The following is a 27,827-nucleotide window of genomic DNA, read 5'->3' as shown; positions in this document are numbered from 1 at the left end:
ACATCACCTGCTTCCCTGGGCTTTGAGGTCTACCCCCTGGGCTTAAGAGAGTTGATGAGCAGAAAACCGTGCTGAGGACGGAGGGACTGTGGCATCTGTCCCATCAGCCTGCAGCTAAGGAGCGGCAGCCCGGGTTCCCCCTCACTTCGAGTTCTTAGGGCAGTTTTCCAGTGTGCGGGGGCTTCCAGATCCACATAAATCTGTTCCCTGTGCTGGGCTCCTGAGGGTGGTGAGGGGGCTCCAAAACAGCCACGCCATGTTGAGGAAAGACGTGCAATTCGCGATACAAACCAGAAGGGGGCAACTCTCCCTGCCATTCCTTCAGAGAGCCATATCTAGCCTTGCCCAGCTGCAAGGTCCCAGTTGCAGGACCACAGCCCCTCTGTCCTTCTGGGTCGAGGAAGTGTCCAGTGTCCCTGCCCTTTGCCACTTGCCATGACAGCTGAGGCACAGCCTGCCTGGTAACGTAATGGGCTCCTGCAGGTTCGGCTGGACCACAGCATATTCCAGGTGCCCAGAGAGGTACCAAGAGGTCCAGCCTCCTCAAAGTCCATCCAGCCAGTACCCTAGGAACCAAAGGGTACCCTCCTGCCTTCTTCCAGCAGCCTTTTCTTCCTCCTCTTTTTCCAGGAGCACTCAGCCTTTCTGAGGCCTCTTCCCTCGGAGCAGACCCTCAGATTAAACACTATGTGCTTGGCTCTCTGCTCAGGCTTTACATACTTTATATATAAAATCTCCACAATCCTATATGCCCATTTTTACTGGTAAAATTGAGACTTGAAAGGAAGTTATCACCAGCCCAAGGCTAGCTAGTGAAAGGGGAGTCAAGGTTCACATCCAGCTCTGTGGAATCCCCTTCCCTATGAAATCAATTTTAGAATCAGCCCATGGAGAGGAGGGAGGGATTTGACTTTGAGGGCAGAGGACTCCTCTTACCCGGATCCAGCCTGAAGCCTCCCCACACAGGCCACCTATACTGTTGGAGCTGCCCAAGGACTGCGGCTGAGTCTGTGGTCTCTAATAAAGTCGTGATTGATTCCGGAGCTGAGAGGCCCCTGCTCAGCTACCAGGGAAGAATCGCTCCTGGCCCTTTGGAATTTACTGAATGCTTCACCATCCCCACCTGGGGCCATTCTGAACAGCAGGACAGGAGTCACCGGTATACAGTGCCTGCCTTGAACCCTTGAGGAAGTGGAGAGCAGGCAGGCAGCAGCAGCCCACCTGCCAGGTGGAATCCTCCTAAGGAGTGAGAGACCCAGTCTCTGCCCAGTGAACTTGGGCACCACTGAGTGTGACCTAGTCAATTCCTGGTGCCTCATTTGTCTCACACACCTTAGTACCTTTCCCTCTTCTATTCCCAGGGTCATGACAGAGAAGTCCAGTAAATCATGACCCCTCAGACTGTCACAGAGATGCCCAGCCCCTGAGACCAAGGCCACCAAGCTGGGAGAGAGGAAAGATTCTACCCAAACTAATTCATCCGTCTTGTCTCCCGTTTCCCCAGCCCATCCTATACTCACATCCTTCTCCAATTCTACCTGTTGACCCCAGTCCACCCACTGTCATCAAAGACTGGTGTCAAAGACACTTTCTCCAGACTACTCCAATCCAGTTTCTCAAAGCTGGGCGTTCCTGTGGTGTTGAGGTCAGTCTCTGTGTGCTCCTTTGCTTCTGAGTTGCTGTCAGCACTAACAAGCAGACCAGAGGGGAGGCGGGCAGGCATCATAACTGCCAGCACGGGGCCTCCCAGGAATGAGCCTATGATCTACTTGGATGGAAAGGAAGAGATGGATGGATAGAAGAATAAGTGGTAGAAGAGTAGATGGCCAGGGCTGGGGCTGGGGCTCAGCGGTAGAGCGCCTGCCTCGCATGTCTGAGGCACTAGTTCAATTCTCAGCACCACATATAAATAAATAAGTCCCCATCGACAACTAAAAATATATTTTTTAAAAAATATTTGAGAGAGAGAGAGAGAAGATGGCCCACAGAAAGTTCAGTGAGGCTTCCTGCTCCCCCACTGCTCCTGGGGAACAAGATTCCTCTGCCTCCGAGATTTTAAGACTTAGAAAGGCTGTCTACTGTGGAGGTGCCAAGGCCACTGGGAATCAGACCTGTGCCCCTTCTCAATGGACCTCAATCTCCCATGGGGAAGATGAGGACATTGGCCTCCATGATTTCTTGGACCCTTCCAGCTCAAAACACACATCCCTCTTGGGATCTGGCAGAAACCAGGGGAAACTGCCTGGACCTAGCTCAGCTTAAAGGAGATCCTGGAAGAGTTTAGACAAAGATGAAAAGAAAGAAAGGCAGAGGAAGAGAGAGAGGGAAAGAAGAAAAAGAGAAAAAAAATCTATTTCTATATCTCAAATTAAAATGCATTTAGCATGTAAGATTTCCCAAATACATAAATTCTTTTTAAAACAAAAGTCAATTTGAACATATTCAATTTAGGATCACAGCATGGAAGAAGTGATGTGTCCCCTAATATAGTGGAGATGCATCTGGCAGAGGCAGCCTAGGACAGAGGATTTAAGAGTATGCAGAGGAGTGAGGTGATGAAGGGGGTGCCCTTCTGGCCACCTTCTCCCCCACCTCATCCAGAGCACCTCCCCTATTGTCTGCTTTATATATTGATTTTATGAACCCGATATATTGTTTGAATAAAAGGTCTCTGATGCTTTTTTGAAAAAGCCATTTAACTAATGATGAGAAGCAAGAGGCCAAGGGAGAGATGATTTTTTTTCTCCAAGGTCATACAAGTGCATCACACAATTCCCAGTAGCCTTGATCCAGGTATCAGGAACCAAATCATATCCGTTGGGGGCTGGGGGCGCTGCCCGGATGGGGCCACCCCTGACTGGGCAGTTGGGATATGTATACTCTGGCTCAACCCCAGCAGTCTCAGGGAAGTCTCCAGGCGCCTTTAAACAACATTCCACTAGGTCAGGAACAGACGGATAACCCAGGCCAATTAAGAACCAGACAATCTCTAAGAGGGCCAATACCCAGAACAGGGGGGGCTCGGAGCTGCAGCCCAACTCCCTGCAAGCCTCACAGTCGAAAACCTTCCTAAAACAACCCCTTGGCTGCCTTGGAGCATAATTTAATCTTCCTTTGATGACTCCGGATCTTGCCCTGCCTCAGGCCACTGGGAGAACATCAATAACCGCTGAGCCCAGGTGGTAAGTGGAGAGGAGGGGCAGGATCGAGCCTGCCCTGCAGTAGGGGGCAAGAGCTGCGGGCACTTCAGCAGGAGGAACCCAGGCTGAGCGCTGGGGCTGGATGCCTCCTTGGTGGACAAGGGGGCCAGGAAGAGGAGAAGGAGAGCCAGGAAGGTGAGCCCTAAGTGGGCCTCTCCCTAGCCCCAGAGCCAGCAGGATGGGCAGCATCCAGGGGACCCTGGACATAGGAAAAGACAAGTCAGGCAGGGGTGATGATGGAGACCAGGCTAGGTGACTTTGCTAAGGGAGAAGCAACATAGCACAGTGCTCCATAGACACAGAAAACATTGGCCCTGAGGATCAGAAATGGGCTTAGAGCCATGCTGTCCCTGCCCGGCCACTTTTCCTGACTAGGGGACCCTGAGCAAGTTACTTAACCTTTCAGTTTCCTAATTGATTATGCCAAAGAGTAACATGGCTATTGTGAGGGTTCTTTAACCCTACAATTGGCTTCTTGTCTTAAATGAAAATATTTGCAGAAGAAAAGGCTAGAAGAACATACCTAAACTCTTCCTTGGTTGACTCTCCAGTAAACCGTGTATATTTAGTTTGGTTTGATTTGGTTTGTCTGTATACCCTACATTTTGTGCAAGAAACATGTTATTATATAATTAAAATTATATTCAGAGAAACAAAAAGTACAGGGACTATAGTTGGTCCGTGGAAGGAAGCATCCACTTGTGTCCATTGAGAGTAGGATGCAAGGGGTGGCCTGTGGCAGAGTCTCAGGCAGGGGAGACCCTAGTTGTTCCAGGGGGCCAATGTACGGCAGCCCTGGGCCTAAGGACAGATGTCAGGGACATTTTCTATCTGGATATGTCCTGATACTTCCTGGGAGGCAACCCCCATGCACCTACCTGGGAGGCAGAAATAGGTGATCTGGTAGAGAATGCTGTCTGCCCACTGGCAATAGCTGCTCTCCCATTGGTCGTTCTCAGAACATCAGAGTCAAGGAACCCTGGACCCTGGACTATCAGGGCTCAGGCCAGACCCCTTCCCAGACACTCTATTAGGTGAGTCTGCCTGGGTTGCCCAGCCCTCTTCCAGCCGGCACCCCTGCTACGCTCAGCCACACAGTCCCCCTCCCCCACCCCTACCCCCCACTCCCATCAGCCTTTGCTGAGGCAGCCCTTTCTGGAGAGCTGGGCTTGGTGGGTCCACAACACTCTCCCTGCCAGTGATGTTAATCCTCCCAAGAAAGTCAAACATTAGCCCAGGAAACAGCTTATGCCTTATATAAGGCCCCCCTGAGGGAGGCACAAACACCGCTTGTTAGAGCTGAGCCGTCCAACCTCAGCAGCTGCCGGACCCTAGGACAGAGCAGGGACCTCGTCTCCATCTACCTCCAGCTCCTCCAAAGCCAGACCCAGCCACCAGGTGAGAAGGGATGGAGGGCCCTCAAGCCCAACACCCAGGGCCCCTCCCTACCCCGCAAGGCCAGACCCGACTTTTCAACCATTTCTGGTAGAGTCTCTAGTGCCCTCTGGGACCTACTTGGGTTCTTTCTGATATTCCAGCATGGAGGGTCCTAGCCCCAGGGAACAACCAAAAGTCAGGAGGCTTAGAGCTTAGGATTGGGGAGGCCCTGCTTAATAGGCAGCCTGGGTCCTCTAGCCTTGTGTGTCTGCCTGAAGCAATCAGGATGTCCCCACCCAACCCCACTATCCATCCTGCATAGCCAACATCCATCGCTGGTCCTCTTGGTCCTTTCTGTGTGGCCTGCACTGTCCCATACATGCAGCCTGTGTGACCAGTCTAGCTGAGCACACACATTCACCCACAAGTGCACACATACAACACACACGCACAGAGTCACCCGGCTGAGTGTTTTATGCTCCAGCCTCAATGTACATGTACCTGTAGACACCTCTACACCCACACACCTGGGCACAAAGCCCAAACCTGATATCCCCCATCTCTTCATGCACCTGGCTCATCCTTGTACATCCATTCGTGAATCTATGCACACACTTGAGTCCCCACATCTTACACACACAAACAGCACCACACACTCATGCTTATACACACATCTGGGCACGTCCTCATCCATATGCTTCTGCAGTCTTCCCCAGGCTCACGAGCACACATCCACACACACCTCCCCTCCACCTGTTGCCTTGCCTACAGTTCTGGCTCGTCTTGCCTGGAACCATGACCTTCCCTGAGATTCTGGACCGAGTGGGCAGCATGGGCCCCTTCCAGTACCTGCATGTGACCTTGCTCGCCCTCCCAATCCTCGGCATGGCCAACCACAACCTGCTGCAGATCTTCACAGCCACCACCCCTGCCCACCACTGTCGCCCGCCTCCCAACACCTCTGCAGGGCCCTGGGTGCTCCCCATGGGCCCGAATGGGGAGCCTGAGAAGTGCCTCCGTTTCGTACATCTGCCCAACACCAGCCTGCCCAATGACACCCAGGGGGCCACCGAACCGTGCCTGGACGGCTGGGTCTACAACACCACCAGGGACACCATTGTGACAGAGGTATGCCTGGCACCCCCTCTCCCTCAGCTTACCTCAGGGACCCCTATGTACCCTTACCACTCATGGACAGGAGAGGAAGCGGGGGGCCTAGCTTGTTTAGGGTTCCAGGACAGGATGCTGGGCTGGCAAAGAGCAAGGAGCTGGTATAGATGCAGCCAACCAAGAGGGCTGGTTTCTTCCCTCAGAGGCCAACTTTTCTTAAATGAAAGATGTTGAGAGCCTGTTCTTTGGACGGCACAGTGCTGAGCTCTTGGGATACATAAATGCACTCTCCCTGTTCCCGAGGGGTCTATATCCCAGTGGGGGTAGAAACAATTTAGTACTTCTTCAAAGTACTTTGGCTCTGACCTTAGACGGTGACCTGGCTCTGGGCTGTGTGTGGGGGCAGGTGGGGATGGGCATTGGAGGAAGTGATCCTGGACTGAGACAGGAATGGTTGACCAGACCCTGAGGGGAAGGAGGAAGATTCCATCTGTGCAGAGGTCCCAAGGTGGGAGGGGTATGGAAGAGGATCTCACGGAGCAAAGGGTTGGAATGCTCCTGAGCAGACCCAAGAAACATCCCATCCACCCGCACAGGCACCCATGGGTTTGCCTCCCGGCACTCATTCCTCCATGGGTTTTGCTGACTTTCTCATCTGCCATGTCCAGGAACTACAGAGTTAAATCAGACTCTTCAATGAACTGACAGGCCAGTCAGGGGACCGTGATAAGATGAAGATGAGGAAAAGGGAGTTGCCATTTACTGAACATCTACTAACTCCAGGCGCATTTTGGTGCTTTGCAGACATTGTCTCATTTGATTCCAGCAATGATCCTCTGTTAAGGGTGATTTCTATTTCCCTTAACGGATTTAACACACACACACACACACACACACACACACACACACACACAGATTCAGAGAAGGAAAGTGATTGTTCAATGCCACACAACCAGCTTGTTTCAGAACTGGAATTTAAAGCAAAAGCCCATAAGAGGTCCAGGGGTTTATGAGAGTTCAGTAAGGGCAAAACCACAGGATTCAAGGGATGCTTCATGGAGCAGGTGGCATCTGAGTAGAAGTCCCTCAAAGGCAGGATCCAGATTTTTGCCTCTATAGAAGTACCACCTTGCAAAAGCCTGGTTCCACCCTACAGATGTGGACTCTTGGAATCCCAGGAGATGTAGCCTCTTAGAGAGAAATATTATTATCTCCAGTTCACAGATGAGGAAACAGGTTCAGCCTGACTCCCTGACTTTCCTTTGCTGGCAGAGGAAAGTACTAGATTTGAATCCAATACTCTTTACATTCAGAGTCTCTGTATTATAATTCCTTAATAAAAAAAAAAATTGGTACCATGTATTGAACACAGGGGTGCTTAAACACTGAGTCATACCCTCAAACCTCTTTTTACTTTGAGAGAAGGTCTGACTAAGTTGCTTAGGGCCTTGATAAGTTGCTGAGGCTGGTTTTGAACTTGAGATCCTCCTGCCTCAGCCTCCCCAGCCACTGGGATTATAGGCATGCACCACCATGCCCAGCTAAATATTTATTTATTTATATTTATATTTAAATATATTTATTTATTTAAATATATTTAATATATTTATTATTATATTTATTTATATTTATATTTATTTATTTATAAATATTATAAATAAATATTTATAAATATTTATTATATTTATATTTATATGTGTGCCAGACACTATTCTAAGCAGTTACAAATATTAATACTTTTAATCTTCTTGACAACACTATAGGATAGTTAGTATTCTAACCCATTTTTCAGATGGGGAAACTGAGGCATGGAGCGGTTAAGTAGCTTGCTCAAGGTAGCATCGCCAGTAAGTGGCAGACTGAGGTCCTGCACTCAGGCACCTGGGCCCAGAGCTGTGCTTCTGACCATTGCATTAGCTGCTCTCAGAGCCCCTAGATTACATTTATTCCTGCTATGTTCACTTTTCCTCCCCAGCATCAAGCATAGCTCCTGAAATGCACCAAATATCCAAAAACACTTAGGAACAACACCTAGTGCTGAATACTGAGGAAGCCCCGCCTGCTCTCCAGGAGCCCAGCTCCAGTGGGGACAGGTTCCCACCCCTTATGGGTAGTTTTGTGGGACATGCATGCTTCCGTGGCAGGGACTTTCAGCTGCTTCGCTCACCACTGTATCTCTAACACCTGGAATAATGCCTGGCACAGAGGAGGTGCTCTGTGGAATAAATATTTGTGGAATGAATGAATATGTGCTTTGTAAACTCAGAGGGCTCTGGAAGCCCAGAGGAGAGGTTTCTATCCAGCCCAGAAGGGGGATTTCAGAGGGCTTGCTGGCGACAGCAGTGCCTGCCCTGAGGAGAGGACAGAGTTAGGGGGCAGGCTGAAGTGAGCAAGTACATGCTAAGAACAAGGCACAGTGTCGGGGGTCATATGCAAAGTCACAGATGCATGAAGAATGCAACACAGTCAGGAATGCAAGTGCTGGGAGCAAGCGGTGGGAATAGGGAGGCCCCTGGACATAGGACCCGGAAGGGCTATAGAAAGGACCTCTGATGTAACAAGGGCAATAGGGGGCCACTGAGAGTGGTGTTGCTAAGTAGGAGAGTGGCATGCCCAAACCTCCTTCTAAGAGTTGTCACTTTGACTACACATCAGAGAGTGATTTGTAGTCCATTTTAGTCAAGCAGCAGGGTGACACATTAGCAGGTTGCACAGGAATTCAGGAAAGAGGTGACAGAAGGAATGGTTGAGACTGAAGCAAGAGAGGTTGGGAGTTGGAATCAGTGGGACCTGATCACTGAGTGGATGTGAGGGTGAGGAGCAGGAAGGAGCTGAAGATATGCCTGTAAGTTTCCTATGTGACTTGCCTTAAGTTTCCTCAAAAAACATGACCTAGCAAAGAAACAAAAAACCTACGGGTAACAGTTAAGTAGCACCATCACTAACATTTCCTGCATGCTCACCCAGTGCCACACAGGATGCATGGTCCCCAGCCCACAACCTGTGAGACCAACCACACTCACTGTATCCCAAGGGGGTGCTGGGTGAATAGGCTACCCAAAGATCAGCTCCCCACCACACTTTGCAGCGGCTCCTCCAGGTCACGGAGTCTTTGCCGCCCATCTCTGTCATCGCAGTTCTGGATGTATAAATAGTGCTCAGGCAGTGCTCAGTGAAGGACCTGCTCCCTCGCATAGCAGGATGCAGACACTGTTGGGAAGTGGCTTCCTTTCCAGGTCATGCCCCTGGCAGGTTCCTTGGCAGGGAAGCCTCATGAAGAACAGAGGTTGAAGACCTTGTAACCAGTCAAGTGTCAATCCGTTCTGTGCCAGGCAAGTTCCCAGTCACGGTTCCAGTGACTGGACCAGTGTAGATCTACATCCCAAAGAGAAGCAGGGGTCCCAGTCCTCAGGGGACTGCATCTTTCTCCAGCTCAGATCTCATTTAGCTCTGTATCAGAATCTAATTCCCTAGGGACTCTATGAGATCCCACTGGACAAGTCCAAATGTCCAGACCCAGCCACCTGCTGGTATCTACACAGCAAGGCCAGAGCCCTCTAATTTTTCTGTTCATTCAGCCACAAACATGAATGGGGCTCCATCTGCTTGGGGTGGGGCAAAATGCAGTTCTGGCCCCCATGTGATAGAGGTAGAGCAGTAGCTAGATCCTAGCTCGGAGGCAGGGGACTGAATGCAGAGGGTAATGAAGAAGGCAGAGTTATTTGATAATGAGAGAGCTTGGTTCAGATGACCTGATGAGCTTGGGATTGTCGAGTCAGGCAACCAGAAATCACTTGACTCTACTGCCTATGAGGAATGTCACAATTCCAAGAAGTCTTGGTTTCCTCATCCATGAAAAGGAACAAGAAAGCAAGTGTGGAGATTAAAGGAAATAACCAAGAACAGCACTCAGCACAGGGCCTGGTGCCTGCAAAGCATTCCATCAATGACAGCGGCTATTGCTGCTCTGTGGATGTTGATAGCAGAGATGTCTGAAAACTAGAGGATTAATCCCCACAGATGGTGGGGAGATCTTCCGGTAAAAAGGGGAGTCTGCTGTCTCAGCACTTTGTGGCTCACCCAGGTTCCCAGATTTGGCCAATCTTGATGACCCCTCTAGAGCTCCTCAGGTGGACCTGGTGGGTCACCTCCCCTCACTTCAGTCCCCTCATCTGTAGAATGGGGTGAGAGGACTGAGCTGGTGGAGTGGGTGGGGCCAGCACGGGGTCTGGACAGGGGAATGGAGGTGGTCTCCCTCCCCCTTCTGATCCCCTAAGCTTTCCTGGCAGGGGCGACCACGAATTCCTTTCTCTTGGTGCTGCAGAGACCAGAGACGAGGTCAGGATTTTTCAGAAGGAGCTTTACTGGGACATTAAGAGGAAACAAAGCCCTTTCTATTATGTCTGGAAAGCATGGAAGCCTACATGCTGGGCCCTGGGTTCCCTGGAGCAGAGTGTAGCCCACAGCCCCACCCCATGGAACCTCAGCCCTGTGACCCTGTGGGCCTGGGCCTGGATTTGCATGAGTAAGATGCAGTCCTTTAAAGCCCCCAAGATTCCTTTCTGGGCCTTGAGCTTCCCCATCCTACCTCCAGGGCCACAAGAAGCCCATCCCCAGCATATCAGTGAGTCACTGGAGGCCCGGCCAGCTGCTAGAGAAGGAAGGAGCCTGCTCAAGAGGTCTCTTAGAAGTAGGTCTGTACCCTGGAGGTTCCCCTGCGGAGTCCCCAGTCACCACTTCCGACTTCTCTCCATCCCATCACCAAATCCCCAGGCTGCCCAGCTCCAGGGCACTGATCCATCTCGTCTCCAGCCCCATTCCAGCTTCAGCCCTACTGGTGGCCCTCAGCCCTCTCACCTCTTTCCTAACCTCCCGTCTGAATCCTGGGTGAGGACCTGGGAGCCTCACCCTGACCACCTTCCTGGCAGCATGACTCCCTGATCTAGAAAGTCCCTGATCCCATGCACAGGAGTCAGATCTCCAGGGTCAAGAACTCACTCAAAGCTACTGAGCGATAGCTTTGCATTCCTTCTCTCATGACCCTGCAAACCAGGCACCACTGTCCCCACTTTATAGAGTAACACACTGGGCTAGGTCCAGAAGGGAGACTTTTCAGACATGATGGTTCTGGCCCAGAATCCATACCCTACCTCCTGCATCACAGGTGTGCAATGACATGAGACAATAATAATAAAAAAAGGATATTGTAAAGGCTGGGGCTGGGGCTCAGTGGTAGAGAACTCACTTGACACACCTGAGGCACTGGGTTCAATCCTCAGCACCACATAGAAATAAAATAAAGGTACTGTATCCACCTACAACTAAAAAAAAAAATACATATTTCTTAAAAAGGGTTATGAATTGAAGGTCCACTGTTTTCCAGGTATAGTGCTAAGTGCTCTTCACTGAGTACATCATTTACACTCCTGAGAAGCAGGAACCACGTACCTACAGGTACAGAAGAGGATACTGAACCACAGAGAAGTAGCTGTCTGAGGAACACATAGCTCTTAAGTGGCAGAGATGGAGCTCAAGTCCTTTTGATGCTCCCCAAGATACCTGGCTCAGCCAGGTGGTGGCACATGCCTGTAATTCCAGCAGATCAGGAGACTGAGACAGGAGGATCATGAGTTCAAAACCAGCCTCAGCAACTTAGCAAGGCCCTAAGCAACTCAGTGAGATCCTATCTCTAAACAAAAATACGAAAAAGGGCTGGGGATGTGGCTTAGTGGTTAAGTGCTTCTGGGTTCAATCCCTGGTACAAAAAAACAAAACAAACAAACAAAAAACCTGGCTCATCCTCTTTGGCCCTTTTGCCCTAGTCCCTGTTTCATCTGGGATCTAATAAGGCACGGGGAAGCAGCTATTCTCCCCAAGGTCTGGCCTATTCCTAAAAGCCCCAGTGTTAAAGACAGGCTGTTTCCTTGCCCCAGCTCTAGGAAGAAGAGAGGATGTGTGAGGTCCTTGCAAAACTTGACTAGATTTCCACTCCTCCTGCTGATCATGGCGAATGGCTTGTCCTGACCTTCGAGCCTACCTTCTGCCTTACCCTCAGAAGGGGTCTCCTGGCCACTCTTCTTGCTGCTGCTTCAGCTTCTAAACCTCTCCTCACCTCATACTTTGGACCTTGACCAGATCACCAGCTCCTACCTTGACCACCTCCTCCAACCATGATTCCATCCTGGGCCATGCTGTCTTGTGGTGGCTCCAAACAACAGATGCCACGTCTTAAGCCTTTCTTCTGGCAGTTCCTTCTCAGGGCGCAGCACATAGTGGGCCACTGGGGAGCTGTAGCAATAGGACATCAGCTGGGGGTTCATCAGACCTGAGTTTGAGTCTCTGCCTTGAAATAAACCAAGCAATGCTTGCACACATCATTTATCTTCTGAGCCTCTGGTTCTTCTAAAAATGGAGATAATAATGGTGCCTATTTCATAACATTATTATGACATTACTCACAAAGCTTTCTCCTGAGCCATAGCAGTCCTTATCTCTCTTCCCTACCACCTTCCTGGTGCATCAGACCATGCTGGAAGACAGGGAAGTGAGCTTCCTATCCATTGCTTCCAAAAGCCCATTCCCTTGGGGCTGAGATAAAACTCCAAGAAAAGAAAAAATAAATAACATTAGACTAGGATGCTGAGAGCAAGGGTGCGATGTACAATTGTCCAAAGTTGATGAGAAGAATGAACCAAGGCCATGCCGAGGACTGGCTAGAAGCATCAGGAAGCTAACCACCAACCAGCAAGTTACCTTTCCCTCTCTGGCCTCATCAGAAAATATGCATGATAACCCAGGGTTATCATTATTCATTAAACAAATACTAACATTTACTATTACTAACTACTCTGTTAGCTGCCAGGGATAAAAAGTCAAATGAGATGTTCTCTGTCATCAAAGAGGTTGCGAACTACAGGAGAGGAAAACAATAAGCGTGCAGAATGCTGTGTGATATGCAACCTGCTGGAGGTAAAAATGGGGCTGCAGGGAGCTTAAGGAGAGACCAGGGCCACCTCACCTCCACTGAGAGTCTGGACATGCTTCTCGGGCACTTATTCACTTCATACACATTTATTGGCCACCTTCTTGTGCCAGACATCCAGAAAAGAAGTTCCTGGCACTCAGAAAGGATGATCTTGTCGTGAATTTCAAAGGATTGGCGACATGACCAGAGTAAGGGGATTGTAGCAAGTGTAAAAGCAAAGAGGAACCCATTGGCATTGGAGCTTTTGTTGAATCACAGTGTGACCTGATTAAATCCAAGGACTCCACCAGCCATGCATGCAATCACAGTCAAAGGAAATACAAATCACTCTCTTTAATCGAATTTTCTGCCTCAGGTTTTCTTAACAGGGCCTTCTGAGGGGCTTTGCACAGCTAACTACACAGAAAGCATGCCAAAAGTCTCTCTAAATATCTTCCTCTCCCCCACATCCCAGGATGTCTTTAAAAACCTTTTCCACTCGCTCTGTATCTGGTTCCCTCATTACGATGTGCTTCTATTCCTAACCCCTTCCCCATTAGTGCCCATCAGGCTGGCAGATACTTCACACATGCAGGAATCATGCAGCATACTCATGTCCTCGGGCTGTCAGAACAAAGTACTACCAATTGGGGGCTTAAAACAACAGAAATCACATTGTCTCACAGATCTGGAGACTAGAAGTTCAAATCAAGGTGCAGCTGTGCTTTCTATAAAGACTCAAAGGAAGACTGCTTCCTTGCCTCTGCTGGCTTCAGGTGGCTGCTGGTGATCCTTGGCATTCCTCACCTTCTAGATGCATCATGCCCACCTCTGCCTCCCTCCTCACATTCTCCTGTGTGTCTCTTCTCCTCTTAAAAGGACACTAGTCATGGCAGACTAAGGGCACAACCTACTCCAGTATGACCCCACTTTAACTCAGCTGATTATATTCTGCAACCCTCTTTGCAGATGAGGTCCCATTCTGAAGCAATAGAGGGTAGAACTTCAATGTGTCTTTTGGAGGGACATGATTCAACCCACAACAGTTGCACATCTCAGATCTAAGCCCTAGGGTCTGTGCAGCTCTACAGGGAAGCCATAACCACATTTTTCTTTCTATCAGTTCTGATGAGCTTCATTAACCATGAAATCTCTGGAAATCTCTGGAAGCAATTTAGAGTGCATTGAAGTTCAGATTTTTTAATCTTTAACTATGCAACACTCCTCCTCTTTAGCTTCAAGATTTCACCAAAGAGTGATAACCCTCCAGTACACAATTTTCCATAGAAGTTTTTCCAGTCTGATTGTGAAAGAACCCTTCTCTCCTCACTGACATGTGGCTGTGTAATTTGTACTAGATATAATCCATCCCGGTATGTACTCATTCTGGCAATGTTGGTCAGTTCTCGTGGAAAGTGGAGTGTAGACCATATGACCTCTTCTTTAGATCTCAGCAAACCTCTCATCATCCCTCTGTTCTTTCTGTGGAATTTTCACTTGTTCCATTCTACAAGTATTTATTGAGTGTCTACTATGTGTCAGGCACTGTTCCAGGCAATTAAAGTACAGAAGTGAACTAAACAAACTAAAAGTCTTCCCCTCATCAAGCTGACTTCTTGGGGAAGAAATAGACAATAAATTTTTAAAACAAAGAAAGAGAGGCAGCATGCCTGATGGTATCAAAACCATAGAGAAAATGAAGTAAGGTAGAAAGAGTTTTCAGAGGGGCCATAATTTTAAATAGGAGGATAAAGGAAGGTCTCATTGAGGAGATAACATTTGAGCTAAGATCTGAAGGAGGTGTTGAAGGAAGCCAAGATCCAAGGAAAGAGCATTCCAGGTAGAGAGAAAGATGCATGCCAAGTCTCAGAAGCAGGAGCATGGCTGACAGGTGTATGGGACAGCGAGGTGACCAATTCATCCAGAGCAGAGTGTGAAGGGAGCAGGAAGTAGGAGATGAGAGCAGAGAGACAACAGGGCTGCGGTGGGAGCAGATCTCACAGGGCCTCGTAGGCCATTCAGGTTTCTAACACGTTCTAAACATGACTCAGAGTTCATTCTGGAATAATATTTCTTGTGAATTTCTCAATGTTCTGGTAGAAACCAGCTCATGACAATTATTCTAAAGCCCACAAGATCACAAGTCGCATAGTAGAAGCCAAGACCCAGCAGATATGGTCTCGGACAGTGGAGCAGGTGGCAGCCTCAAACTAACACAAGCAGATCTGACATTGACCCTCTCATGATCCAAACAGACTCTCGATTTCTTAAGACACTAAATACTGTCGAGGTTAGATAAAAATCTAATTTTCATTTGCAACTTCTTGTGGGCTGTATGAGGAAAGGCTGTGCTGCTATTACAAAAGAGTCGACCACAATTCATGGCTTAAAAAATACAGAAGCACTTTTCTTTTTCTCGTGTTAAGAGTTGTATTTCAGGCTGATGATGGTGGGTATGCTCCGAAGGGTCACTTAGGAACCCGGACTAACAGCAGTTCTCACATTTTCAACTCCACACTTCCAAAGTTGTTCCAGTTGTTGTCAAGGAGAGAAAGCATAGAAGTCCATGCCAGGGATTCCTGTTAAGTGAATGAGGTAGAAGAAACATGTACCTTCCACTCAAATGTCATTATCAAGGACCACATGCAGCTACAGGGTCACCTGGGAAATGTGCTATATACTATGGAAGAAGGGATGGATGAACTTGTGTGGATAGTAAGCCTTTCCTCTAGATTTTTCTAAAAGGGTTTTATACAGCACATGCCACAAATTACTGTCTGTCTAGACATCCACGGGCCTGCTCCTTCCCATGCACCCTCATTTCCTGGTTTACCTCCCCCCTCCACAACACACACACCATCAGACTGTTTCTCTGTTAGAAGGGACCACCAGGCTTGCTGGCCATGCTGGGCCACTCTGGGACAGCTGAAAGACCTGGAATCTTCATTCAGCCCCATCCTCCCTCACTTCCAGCAGAGGAAAGTAGACAAGAGTTCCCTGGGATATGTGGTTCTCCCCCACACTGTTCTATTTCCAAAACATTCTAGGGAGGCATTGTTAATGAATAAAATTCTCCACTTCATTATACAAATAATTCAGGATGGCTGGGGCAAAGGGTGTGTGTTGGGGATTAGCAGGAGATTAGAGCAGACAGGTAGGCTAGGGCTTAGAAACCTGCCAATAGAGCTTTACCCAAAGGGCAAGAGGAAGCCAGCGAGCACTTCTGGCAAGACAGAAACCTGGTTGGAGCTGGTGTTGTAGAAAGCCACTCAGGTTCTCAGAGAAGGAATGGAAAAGTGGGGATGAGAATAAAGGAGAGGCCAGAAGGTGGTCACAGTAATTCTCTCTGGGCCTAGTCTTCTTGTCTATAAAATAGGGATGATATTAGCTCCTACATAATAAGGTACCTAGTGAGGCCTCAGTAAGCATCAGCTGTCATTATTAATCCAAGGAAAAAAGGTGAGCCCCACACTAAGGCAGCTGTAGTAGAAAGAGAAGAATCCAGGTTCAGGAAATATTTTTTTTTTAAATAAGAAACCTGAGAATCAGACAATTGTGGGGTTGGGAGAGAGGAGGTGGAGTCGAGAGAGGGTTACCATCATCATCTCCCTTATATGTGAAATCGAAAGAAAGTTGAATTCCTAGCCAGATTTGGTGGTGCATTCTTATAACTCCATCTACTTGGGAGGCTGAAGCAGGAGGGTCAGCTAGGCAAATTAGTAAGACCCTGTCTCAAAAAGAAAGAAAAAAAAATGAAAAGGGCTAGGGATGTAGTTCAATCCCAGTATTTAAAAAAAAAATTAAATTGCTAGAAGTGAGACTAGAGTGATGGTGATCCAAGGCCTTGGGGGAGGTGGAAGGAGTGAGCAGGTGGGGTTATTGGTCGAGAGATACAGACAGCACCAAGTTTCAGCTAGACAGAGAGTAGGTTTTAAGATCTATTGCACAGCAGGGTGACAACAGCCAATAATAACACGCTGTATAGTTCAAAATAACTAAGATGAAATTTCAAATATATCATCACACAAAAAAATGTCAACTGGGCTGGGGATGTAGCTCAGTTGTTAGAGGTCTTGCCTCACATGCACAAGTCCCTGGGTTCAATCCTCAGCACCTCCACCAAAAACAATGTCAAGTAAGTGAGGTGATAGTATGTTCCTCTTCTTGATTTAATCTCTCCACATATATCAAAACATCACATGGTTCTCCATAAATGTAATACAATTATAACTCATTGATTTAAAATAATATAAATTTTTCAACAAATATTTTAAAAAGGGAAAGTTGGCAGTCACTGAGATTGGAACCTCCCAAAGGGTGAGGTGACAAGTCCCCCGAGTCTGAGATGGGGGTGTGACATTGTCCTGAGGTGTTTTCAAGTAGGCAGCAGAATCTCCTGGTCTGAAAGCCGGAAGAGAGGTTGGGCTGTAAAGACGGATTTGGGATCTTCTGTGTAAAAAAAATGGAAGGCATTGGAATAGAGAGCATATGTGGGGAAAGCGGACAGAGAAGAGGATCCAGGAGGTGCCCTGGGAGGGCTGTAAGGGCTGGGAGGAAAAAAGTGCTGGGGAGGGAAAGGAGGACTGGTGAAGAGCAGGGGGGTGGGGGGCGGAGGGAGAGGTCAGCAGTGCCCATAGTGCCGAAGGCCAAGCCAGTTCAAGATACAGAAGATCCCATTTTTTTGGGAAAAGGGAATCACAGGGGCTTTGGGGAGTGCAGCTTCAGGGGCTAGTGGGGACAGAATTGAGAACCAAGTAGAGATAAGAACAGGGAGATGCAAGGGAGAAGAGAAATAAAGTGGATGTGGAAAGGAAAGAGGCTTTAAGTTGCAGAGATTTGAAGACACACGAATGTTGGGGAGGAGTCAGGAGACAGGGAGACTGAGGAAGGGGGATGGAGGAAAGTGGTGAGGCTACGGAGGAAAGTGGTGAGGCTACGACACACGACCTATGGAGGAGAGAGGGTGAGGCCAAGGGTACAGGCAGTGGGACTGGCCTTGGGTGTCAGTGGGGAGGGGAAGAGGCAAATAGTCACAGGGGCATGGGCAAGCTTGGAGGGAAGGAGGGAGGAGGCTGGGACAGATCTGGATGTAGCAGCTGAGAAGACTCTAAGCCATGTGACATGCCACACATGCTTGAGAGATGTTGTCATGACACAATCATGGATCAGGGACCCACAAGCCCAGGCAGACCCAATAAGCCGCCCGGCCAGGTGGAAAGAGGAATTGGTGCTTGGGAGATAGGAGCCAGGTTCAGGGAAGCCAAGCCACGGTGGTGGGAGTGGGAGCGTGGGTCAGAGACAGGTCTGCGCTGAGCTGGCCTGGCCCTGCCTCGTCCCGTGCAGTGGAACCTGGTGTGCAGCTCCGGGAAACTGAAGGAGATGGCCCAGTCTATCTTCATGGCAGGCATCCTGATTGGAGGGCTCGTGCTTGGAGAACTGTCTGACAGGTGAGAGCTGGGCACAGCCCACGGTGGGGGTGGGGGGAGCAGCCTCTCCCCACTCTGTTCGGCCCATGCCCTCTCAAAGAGGAAAAAATCTGGGAGAGATGGGAGAGATGGGCCTCTCTGGGGGGCCTTGGGCAAGTTCCATTCCTTTCTAGGCCACAGCCTCCTGTCTGCCCCAGAGCCTTACAACTTAAGTCTTGGGGCCTCCCCACACCCAGAGGCCTCCAGGTTTCTGGACACAGCATCATGATTGCACAAAGGCAGTACAGATGGACTGCTTAGAGATAAGTGATCTTTTGACCCCTGCTCAGTCAGCTAAGTTAGGGTTGGAGGAGATAACTCATTAACTCAACACTTTAACCACAAACTTGTTGAAAAACAGCAATTACAGCAAGGATTTATCTGGGGAAGGAGTTATGTGTTCTACCTGGTCCTTGAGCCGCAGTGGGGAGGCAAAGGAGGGGTCCAGCCCTTTGCCCCAAAGCCTGCAGAGTCACTCATCTTGGCAGGCACCGGTGGCTAACCTGGCCCTTCCTCTCCTTTGAGCTGCAGGTTTGGCCGGAAGCCGATCCTGACGTGCAGTTACCTACTGCTGGCAGCCAGCGGCTCAGGCACAGCCTTCAGCCCCTCCCTCTCCTTCTACATAGTCTTCCGCTTCCTGACGGGCTTCAGCATGTCAGGCATTGTCCTGAGCACGGTCATCTTGAGTGAGCCACAGCGGGCCAAGGAACTGGGTTTGGGGGTGGGGGTCACCAGCCAAACGCTGAGAAAGCAGGTCTGAGCCTGGTTTAACCAGAGGACTCCCTGGGATCTTGGTCAAGGTGCTGCCCTTCTCAGGCCCTCAGAGGCCCGCTCTGAACATAACTGCCCTAAGGCATAATAATGGCAGCTATCCATCTGAGGACTTACCCTGAGCCTGGCACTCCACTAGGTACAGTCACATTCCGCCCATGGGCAGGAGTGAGTGATGCTGTTATTTATATTATAAAGATGAAGAAACTGAGGCAAAACAAGGGGAGCCACCTGTCCCTGGAAAGGCAGTTAGGGTTGGAGGAGATAACTCATTAACTCAACACTGGTCAAGAGTGTGACCCAGAGGGACTGGAGATGTAGCCCAGTGACTGAACACCTGCCTACCTCAGGCAAGGCCCTGGATTCACTTCCCAGTACTGCAAAAAATTAAAAAATAAAAATAAAAAAGAGTGCGAACTGGGAGTTAGACAGACCATGGTTTGAGTCTGACCTCCTTGGACCTCAGGTGCAGCATTTGCAAAGTAGGGATGGTGAATCCTTAGGATCAGGAGCAGGTCAAATAGCTATTGGAAAGTAGGAGCTGGTGCCCCTTCACAGGGAGGTGCCTGGGCCCTAACGGGAGCTAATCTGATCCCTGGACTGTTTCCACAGATGTGGAATGGGTGCCCACCTGGATGCGGGCCATCTCGTCGACAGCATTTGGGTACTGCTACACCACTGGCCAGTTCATTCTGTCCGGCCTGGCCTATGCCATCCCCCAGTGGCGCTGGCTACAGTTAACAGTGTCTGTTCCCTACTTCATCTTCTCCCTGTTGTCCTGGTATGTGGTCCTCTCCTTTTCTCCTCCCTCCTCAGCCTAATCTGGCTGACCAACTCTGTCTATCCCCAGCACCCCAGTCCCAGAGGCAAGGAAGACCACCGAGGGTGGGGTAGTTCCTAAGCAAGGCATGCTGCAGGAAGGAGCACAGGAGGGCTCTTGGGGCTGCCTGCAGATGAAGAAGGGGGTGAGTTGAGATGGATGGGATGGAGCCAAGCTCTGAAGAGCACAGAAGTCCAAGGAGGCTTCAACTTCATGTGGAGGGAGACTGAAAGATTTCTGTGGGGCTTTCAAGCCTAGCCAATGTTCTGTTTGTGAAAGAATGGTCCCACGTGGGTGGGGTCAAGCAACAGAAAGGAAGGAACTATGCAGGCAGGAGGATTCTGGGGAATAAATATGAGAAACACTTTGAAGGAAGAATCTGCAGGATTGGGATGTTCCGGATTTGAAGTACAAAGAGTAGGAATGTCCAAAGAGAAACTCTGGCCTGGGGACCTAGGACAATTGAAGTGTGTGGGTACAAGACACAGAGTGATCAGAGAGCTCATTATCAGCATATAGAACCTAAGCCCACACTGAGAGACAAGAAATGAGCCTCTATAGCTCACTGTTGAAGCCAACGTACTGAAAATCACAAATGAGCCCAGGAAAAGTTATGAAATCTTGCAGCAGTTTTTTTTTTTTTATTGAACATTTATCATGTATAAGGCCCTATTCAACGTAGACATCAGCCTACATTGTCTCTGTTTTTCAAGGCATCTCCCAAGGTTACTTGGAAAGGTGAAGAATTGAGATAGAATCTCAACTTGGAAATAAACGTAGCCCTTCGAGGGTTGAGATCTGGGGATGACAGAGCAAGAGAGATGGTCAGAGGCCCAGGGGGGAGCCCAGAGGCACATCCACAACCTCAGATGGGAACAGAGTAGAAGTAGTCAAGGTTAGGAGAGAAAATAAGAGCAGGTGTCAGCAGAGAACAGTCAAGGGCTCAAGCCACTTCACTGTGTGACTTGGGGCAAGTTTTCCTACTCTGAACCTCAAAATTTCTTAGACAAAATAGGAATAATATTGACTGTTAGCCAGAGTTTTATGATTCTGGTCCACAGGAAGCCTCACTAATTGGAAGCCATTGCCGCCATTATTCTCAGGGAGAGAAGAAGAGTTCAGGTCCTACCCATGGCCTGTGGGTTCTTGATAACCTTGGGGACAGCAGACTCAGAAGATTGCCAGAGCAGAAATCAAAACCACAAGACCATGAAGGTAGATAGCAATAGGCCCAGGAAGCCACCACCATCAGCTGAAACCAGGAGACCACTATCAGTTTCCAAGGACCTCACCAGAGCTAGGCTCTGAGAACCTTCGGAGGTCACAGCTGGAGCTCCCCCTACTTTGGACCAGCCTTTTCCAAACACCACTCCTTTCTCCCCTCACCGTGTCCTTCTCCATTCCTCTTCACCTAGTCCCTCAGGTGACTGCTCAGCATAAGTCAACCCCAAAAGCCTAGCCTGGGACACAGTAGAGTAGCGCACACACACACACACTGCACACTATACACACACACACACACACACACACACACACACATATTGTTGGTCCTTTGCAGAGACAAAGAATCCTCCAGCCCATTCCCTAGGCCACAGCTCTCACCTTGGCCTAAAATCTCCTTCCCAAGCTTCCCCAAGACTGCAACCCTGACCTTTCTTCAATAGAGAGATGGAAAATTCAGCCCAAGGAAAGCTGGAGAGGTGCACGTGCAGGACCCTCCATGTGTCCAGCCTTGAACATGCCATCCCCTCCCCAGGCTCCACCTGCCCTAGCCTAGGGCCTGGGGCTCTCAGCCAAGGAAGACACCCAACAACAACAAGACACTCAGGTGGGGGGCAGAGGAAAGTCTCTTCCAGAAGGGAAAGAAGAGAATACTGGAATTTGTGCTGGCTACAGGCAGCCCAGGTGCAAAGTTGGGCCAAGTTTAAATTCCACGGAATTTGCCATCAGGCTGCTCAGGTTTCTAGACTTCCTACCCTTTGGCCCTGGCTGCTGATGTTCTTCCAGCCTCTCACTCTGGAGTGGGAGGAGCAACTGTGACTTGACTCTGGCCCCCAGGTGGATACCAGAGTCTATACGCTGGATGGTCCTAAATGGAAGGTTCTCCAAGGCCCTGAAGACACTCCAACACGTGGCTGCCTTCAATGGCAAGAAGGAGGAGGGGGAAAAGCTCAGCTTGGAGGTAGGGGCAGAGAGAGATTTTAGTCAGGGGCAGGACCCTGTGCTCTGCTCTAGGGTTGCCCTCCACTCACTTCTGTTTCCTACAGTCACAGCCCACATCCCATCTTATCCCCCAAATTAATTCTTCTAGTGGGACCAGGTTTGTGCCTCTCTCCCTTCCTTTCTTCTGCCCACCAGCTAGTCCACTAATAGCACCCCTGCCTCGCCTCTGTCCCAAGGAGCTGAAGTTCAACCTGCAGAAGGACATCTCCTTGGCCAAGACCAAGTATGGCATAACTGACCTGCTTCGGATACCCATCCTGCGCCATATGACCCTCTGTCTTTCCCTGGCCTGGTAATGTACCATCGCTCTCTCCCATACTTGCCAAGGCAGGGGTGATGAATAGGCCTCCAGTAGTCTCACATAAGGGCATCTGCAAAAGAGGTCAAGGGGCTACCTCCCCTGAGCTCCACAGTCCAGACTCAGTCCCAGATATCTGCTGCATCCCTTCCCCACAGCCACATTCAACCAACAGGGTGTGCTTCCCTCTAAGGTCACACAAACGGCTTCCACCCCCAGGGTAAATGCCATCAATGGCTGTTTCCCTAAGCCTGACTCTGGCATTGCCACCCTCTGGCCCAGCTCTGCCCTCTGGAACCCCACAGAGCAAGGCTGGCCCTCTGGACTTCAGACTTGCAGACAGAAATTATGTGTCTCCCAAGTTTTCTCTTCTGTCTGACATTCTACAACTTCCTCAAAACCCTTTCTGTGACCTGGTTGTGAGACCGCTCTCCATCCTGACCATCTCCATATGAATAGTAATGAACTTGTCCAACACCCTGCAGAAAGGATTCCACAGTTCCAAGAGGGGAAGGAGAAGCACTTGACCCCTGTGCATGGCTCGACTTTTACCTCCTCAATCCAGATGTTCAACTGCTTCCTACCAAGAAAGATTATTTATTGCCTCCTTTGGTCTCTGAGAGTCCCTCCAGTCCCATTATTCTCTAGAGAATAATAAGGGTACCTGTGCCATGACACCCTCAACCAAGCCCATGTCAGACATCTCAATCAATCCCAGCACGTTTGCACTGAATGTAGACGCAATCTCAGAAACCTCAAAATTGCCTCAAGCACTCCCCACCAATCAGTTGCAAATGGTATAAGAAATGAAACTATTCACCATTCTGGTGACCCAGTGACCAGTATGGGAAGAGGCCTCAGCCTGGCTGCAGATGTTAACCAATCCCTCTCTGTCCCTCAGGTTTTCCACTGGTTTTGCCTACTACAGCTTGGCCATGGGGGTGGAAGAATTTGGTGTCAATCTCTACATCCTCCAGATCATCTTTGGCGGGGTCGACATCCCAGCCAAGTTCATCACCATCCTCTCCATAAGTTATCTGGGCCGGCACATCACTCAGGCCATTGTGCTGCTCCTGGCAGGTGGGGCCATCTTGGCTCTCATCTTTGTGCCTTCAGGTAAGAGGCTGGGGCTACCCCAGAACCCTCTGGAAGAAGATGCCACAAGCTAGAAAGTGGGTGACCAAGACTCCAACTCTGTTGGCTCCGCCTCTTATTCACCATGTTGCCTTGAACTGGTCCCTACACTCTCTGAGGTCAGGTCTCTCTTCTAGAAAATAATTCAGCTGGGCTAAATGATATCAAATTTCTTTTCCAGATGTCACTCGGATTGGGCAAAATATGGTAGAGACTGAATAGTGTGAGGAATTGCTTAGGAACTGAGCATGTCCTGGGCTCATCACTGCAGAGAATGGTCTGAAATGGGGAAACAGCAGAGTCAATCCATGAAAAACACCCCAGTATAAACCTGGGAAAACCACTTTTATTGTGTTTATGTTTACTGATGCATGTACATCCTTCCAAAAGAACTTGAGGTATTTTAGAACAAGTTTAAGTGGGAATAGGAATTGGGGCCAGGGGAAAACACAAACACAGCAGGACATGTGTCAAGCATGCAAAGCATTAGGAATAACAGAGGGGCTACTACCTTTAAGTTGGGGTCTGAGCTTCCTGGCCGCAAAAGAGGAGGCAAAGTCTGCTAAAGAATAAGAATACTTGAGTCCTCCTTAACTCCAAGGTCCTCCACATTTTCTTCCCTCTGCAGACATGCAGATCCTGAGGACAGCGCTGGCTGTGTTTGGAAAGGGATGCCTGTCTGGCTCCTTCAGCTGCCTCTTCCTCTACACGAGTGAACTCTACCCCACAGTTGTCCGGTAGGTGCTGGATTTGGGAAAGGCCCAGCCAAAGGATACAGGGTCAGATGGGAGTGTGGCATCCTCCTACCCCCCCAACCCAGGTGTCCCAAGGCCATCCTTTAAGAACCCCACACACAGGCTGCCAACCCTGCTCTAAACCCTCCCAGGCAAACAGGTATGGGCATTAATAACCTGTGGGCCCGCGTGGGAAGCATGCTAGCCCCACTGGTGAAAATCACGGGTGAGGTGAAGCCCTTCATCCCCAATGTCATCTATGGGACCATGGCCCTACTGGGAGGCAGCGCTGCCTTCTTCCTGCCTGAGACTCTCAATCGGCCCCTGCCAGAGACCATCGAAGATGTGCAAAACTGGTGAGTTCTCCGCCTCTGGCCCCCACCAGGGCTCCTCCTGGGGAAAACAGATCAGGGCTCAAGTCTTTTCCTGAACTTTCTGTCTCTAGGCGCCATCAAGGAAAGGAGAGAAAGCAGGAGCCAGAAGCAGAAAAGGCATCCCAGAGGATCCCTCTGAAGTCTTGTGAATCAGGCCAGGACCCCAGCTGAGGACAAGGACCCCCCTTTCCCAGTCCTCCAGAGACTGATCCCAGCCAGGATCCTGCCTGCCTCTGGGCTCCGTGGGTACCCTGGAGGTTGTGGGGAGGGCCAGGATGGGTCCATGCTCCCAGGAAAAAGCCTTCGGAGAAGCCAGTGAAGGCATCTCCACCACCATCTCCTTCACCAGAGTCCCCATCCCATCCCTGGCCAGTCCCAAGTTCGGGCCACACCCCTGCACTCATCCTCCCTGCCATTCTTCTGTCTATCCTTTTTCTACTGTGTCCCAGCCTTCCCCTGGTGTCCCAGCCTTGCTCTCCTGAGATCCCCTGAATCAGTCCTAATAGTTTCTCCTTCTTGTCCCCAATTCTTTTTTCTTCAATGGGAAATTTCAATAAACAGCAGTAAAGAATTTAAACCATGCTGCTCAGAAATGGAGGTAAGGAAGGAGACCTGTACCATGTGAATATGAGAGCACACACATCTGTCCATCTGTGCATGAATGTACATACAGATATGGACACCTGGTTATATGCAAGTTGGGTAGATGTGAACATGTGCATATGTCCTAGTCTGTGCTGTTATGACAAACTGCCAGAGGCTGGGTGCTTTATAACAATATAAGTTTATTGTTTACAGTTCTGAAGGCTGGGAAATCCAGGTCAATGCACCAATATTCAATGTCTAGGGAGGCCCTTCTTGCTTCTTCCCCATGTGTCAGAATAATGCAAGGGCAGAAATCCAAATCTGGGAACAGAGCTATGTCAGACTAGCTTTCCGTCACTATGAGCAAATACTTGAGATGAAAGCTTAAAAGGAAGAAAAATTTATTTTGGCTCATAGTTCAGAGGTTTCAGTCCATAGTCACTTGGCCCCCTTGCTTTGGGGCCAAGGCAGAACATCACGGCTGGAAACACGTAGTGGAACACAGCTCACCTGACGAACACCAGGAAGCAGAGAGACAGCAAGGGGACTCAGGGGCACACTCCCCGACCCAACTTCTTTCTACTAGGCTCCACCTCCTAAAAGTGCCGCCACCTACCAATAGTGCCATCTGCTACATCCAAGCCTTCAACACATGAGTCCTTGAGGGACATTTACCATCTAAACCATAACAGGATCCCTATGACTTCATCACTTCCCAAAATGTCCTGCCTCTTAATACCACCACAACAGGGATTAAGTTTCAAATGAGTTTGGGGGACATTCAGACCGTATCAGCATGATTGTGCAAGTGCTTTGAGGTATATGCCCATCTGACCTGTGCTTGGAAACAGTGTGTGTCTCTACATGTTCCTCGCACGCGTGGGAGCAGATGATCAAACAAGCCTAGAGTGGCTGCAGACAGAAGCTGGGGCCCTTACAGTCTTGACTCTCCTCCCCTGTATGTCCCAATATCTGATCCATGACCCAACCACAGGCCCAGTGCTGTCAGTTTTATCTCCTATTTAACTGAGACCGCTGCAGCCGTGGCAGAATGCAGTCTATTTCTGCCGCACTGTTCCCTGGTTCTCTCTAGTCACAGCAAAAGGCCTCAGGCTTCTTCCATCTTAACAAAATCCAAAAGCCTTCCTGGAAGCCAGAGCTCCTTCCAGGGGCCACACTGTCTCTTTCTTCTCTCTAAAGCCACACCTCATAAGGGAGAGACTGGGTACTTTATAACAATATAAGTTTTATATTGCCTCCTCCACATCTCCTTTCTAACTACATTCACCTCCCCATACACTCCAGCTCCCGCCCGCTTCTTCTCTGACACTGCTTGCATTAGGGACACTCATCATCTCCCTGTGCTGCATCCACACCTCACTGCATGTTCGCAGCTCCCTCCCATGAACTGGCTGCTCCTTCTTATGCTCTTCAAAGTTTCTGATAAATGAGAGTCACTTGGTCACTTTGTCTGTCCTGCCCCCACTCCTTCTTTAAAGGTCTGCTAGTCAAACAGTTTTATGACCTTCTACTTCTTGTTGTGACTAACTAGACCAGAAGGCACTCTAGATCCAAATCTCATTGATCACATTCTCCCTCTTGGTCTGAGATCTGAGGTAGAATGTATTAGTCTGTTTCCTGTTGCTGTAACAAAATTCCCAAGGCTGAATACCTCATAAAGAAAAGAGCCCTATTTATCTCACAGCTTTGAAAGCTGAAAGTCTCAGATGAGGTAGCCCAATCCATTTAGCCTCTGGTAAGGACCCCAAGGCAGATGACAACACAATAGTGGGAGCACATGTAAATGAGAACTCTTGACAAGACAGGAAACCAGAGATTCAGGGGCCAGAATTGTTGTTTTTATAAAAATCAGCTTCTGTGGGAACTGGGGTCCTATAAGAACTATATTAATTCCTTCTGAAGGCAACACCCCAGTGACCACCAGTCTCTTAAAGGCTTCATCACCTCCAAACACCACTAAGGACCAGTCTTCCAACACATGCAACTTTGGGGGAGAAATCACATTCAAACCATAGCAGAGGGTTCCATCCATCTCTTGGTACTTGCTTTGGGAAGGCAGGTTAGCATGAATTTGGGCTGGCTCAGAGCACAGAAAGACAGTAGCAAAAAGAGCAGAACAGAGATGCACAGAGAAAAAGAGGCTCCATGGACCCAGACATTAAAAAAAAAAAAAGGACAAGACTATTTATAATGGTTTTTACTGAATTCCAAATCCCTGTTCCTTATCAGCCCTGGATGCACTATCTGTCACTGAGTTCTGTTAAGAAGCCCTGAATTCTCCAAATAAATTTCTCTTCTTGTTTAAGCTGAGGGAGTTTTGTTCCTCATTACCAAACAATTCCAAAAGCAGCAATTCTTCCTCTATCATTTCTTAAGCACTGACATCTCTCAGAAATCTTTCCCCAGGACTTCTGCCTCTCACATTCCAATGGAAATATAATATGAGCCATCTGTATAAATTTTCATTGAAATTTCCTAGCAGCCATTTTTTAAAAATGAAAAGAAAAAGATGAAAATCATTTTAATAATATACTAAATATGAAAAATACATTTTACTCAGCCTAACACACCTAAATATTACCATTGCAACATCAATCAATATAAAAGTTATTAATGAAATAGTTTGTAGTTTTAAGTTCATACTAAGCCTTCAAAATCTGGTATGTATTTTATACCAACAGCATAGCTTGATTTGGACCAGCCCAATTCAAGCACTCAGTAGTGGCTCTTGGCTACCATAATGGACAACTT

The 27,827-nt window shown here is 49.0% G+C and overlaps 1 protein-coding gene across 1 annotated transcript; it reads left to right on the top strand.

The window, feature by feature from the left end:
- The first annotated feature begins 5,372 nt into the window (after positions 1-5,372).
- Positions 5,373-24,641, top strand: Slc22a8 (solute carrier family 22 member 8). The gene is made up of 10 exons (XM_076844707.2): positions 5,373-5,705; positions 17,995-18,098; positions 18,648-18,802; positions 19,500-19,668; positions 21,766-21,889; positions 22,107-22,222; positions 23,130-23,344; positions 23,991-24,099; positions 24,249-24,452; positions 24,542-24,641. The coding sequence occupies exons 1-10, from the start codon at positions 5,373-5,375 to the stop codon at positions 24,639-24,641; spliced, it is 1,629 nt and encodes a 542-aa protein (XP_076700822.2).
- The last annotated feature ends 3,186 nt before the right edge of the window (positions 24,642-27,827 follow it).

This window comes from Callospermophilus lateralis, chromosome 2 (genome assembly GCF_048772815.1).
Source record: "Callospermophilus lateralis isolate mCalLat2 chromosome 2, mCalLat2.hap1, whole genome shotgun sequence".
Classification (NCBI taxonomy): Eukaryota; Metazoa; Chordata; class Mammalia; order Rodentia; family Sciuridae; genus Callospermophilus; species Callospermophilus lateralis.
The sequence above is the reverse complement of the archived record's forward strand: the minus strand, read 5'-3'. Positions and strand labels throughout refer to the sequence as shown.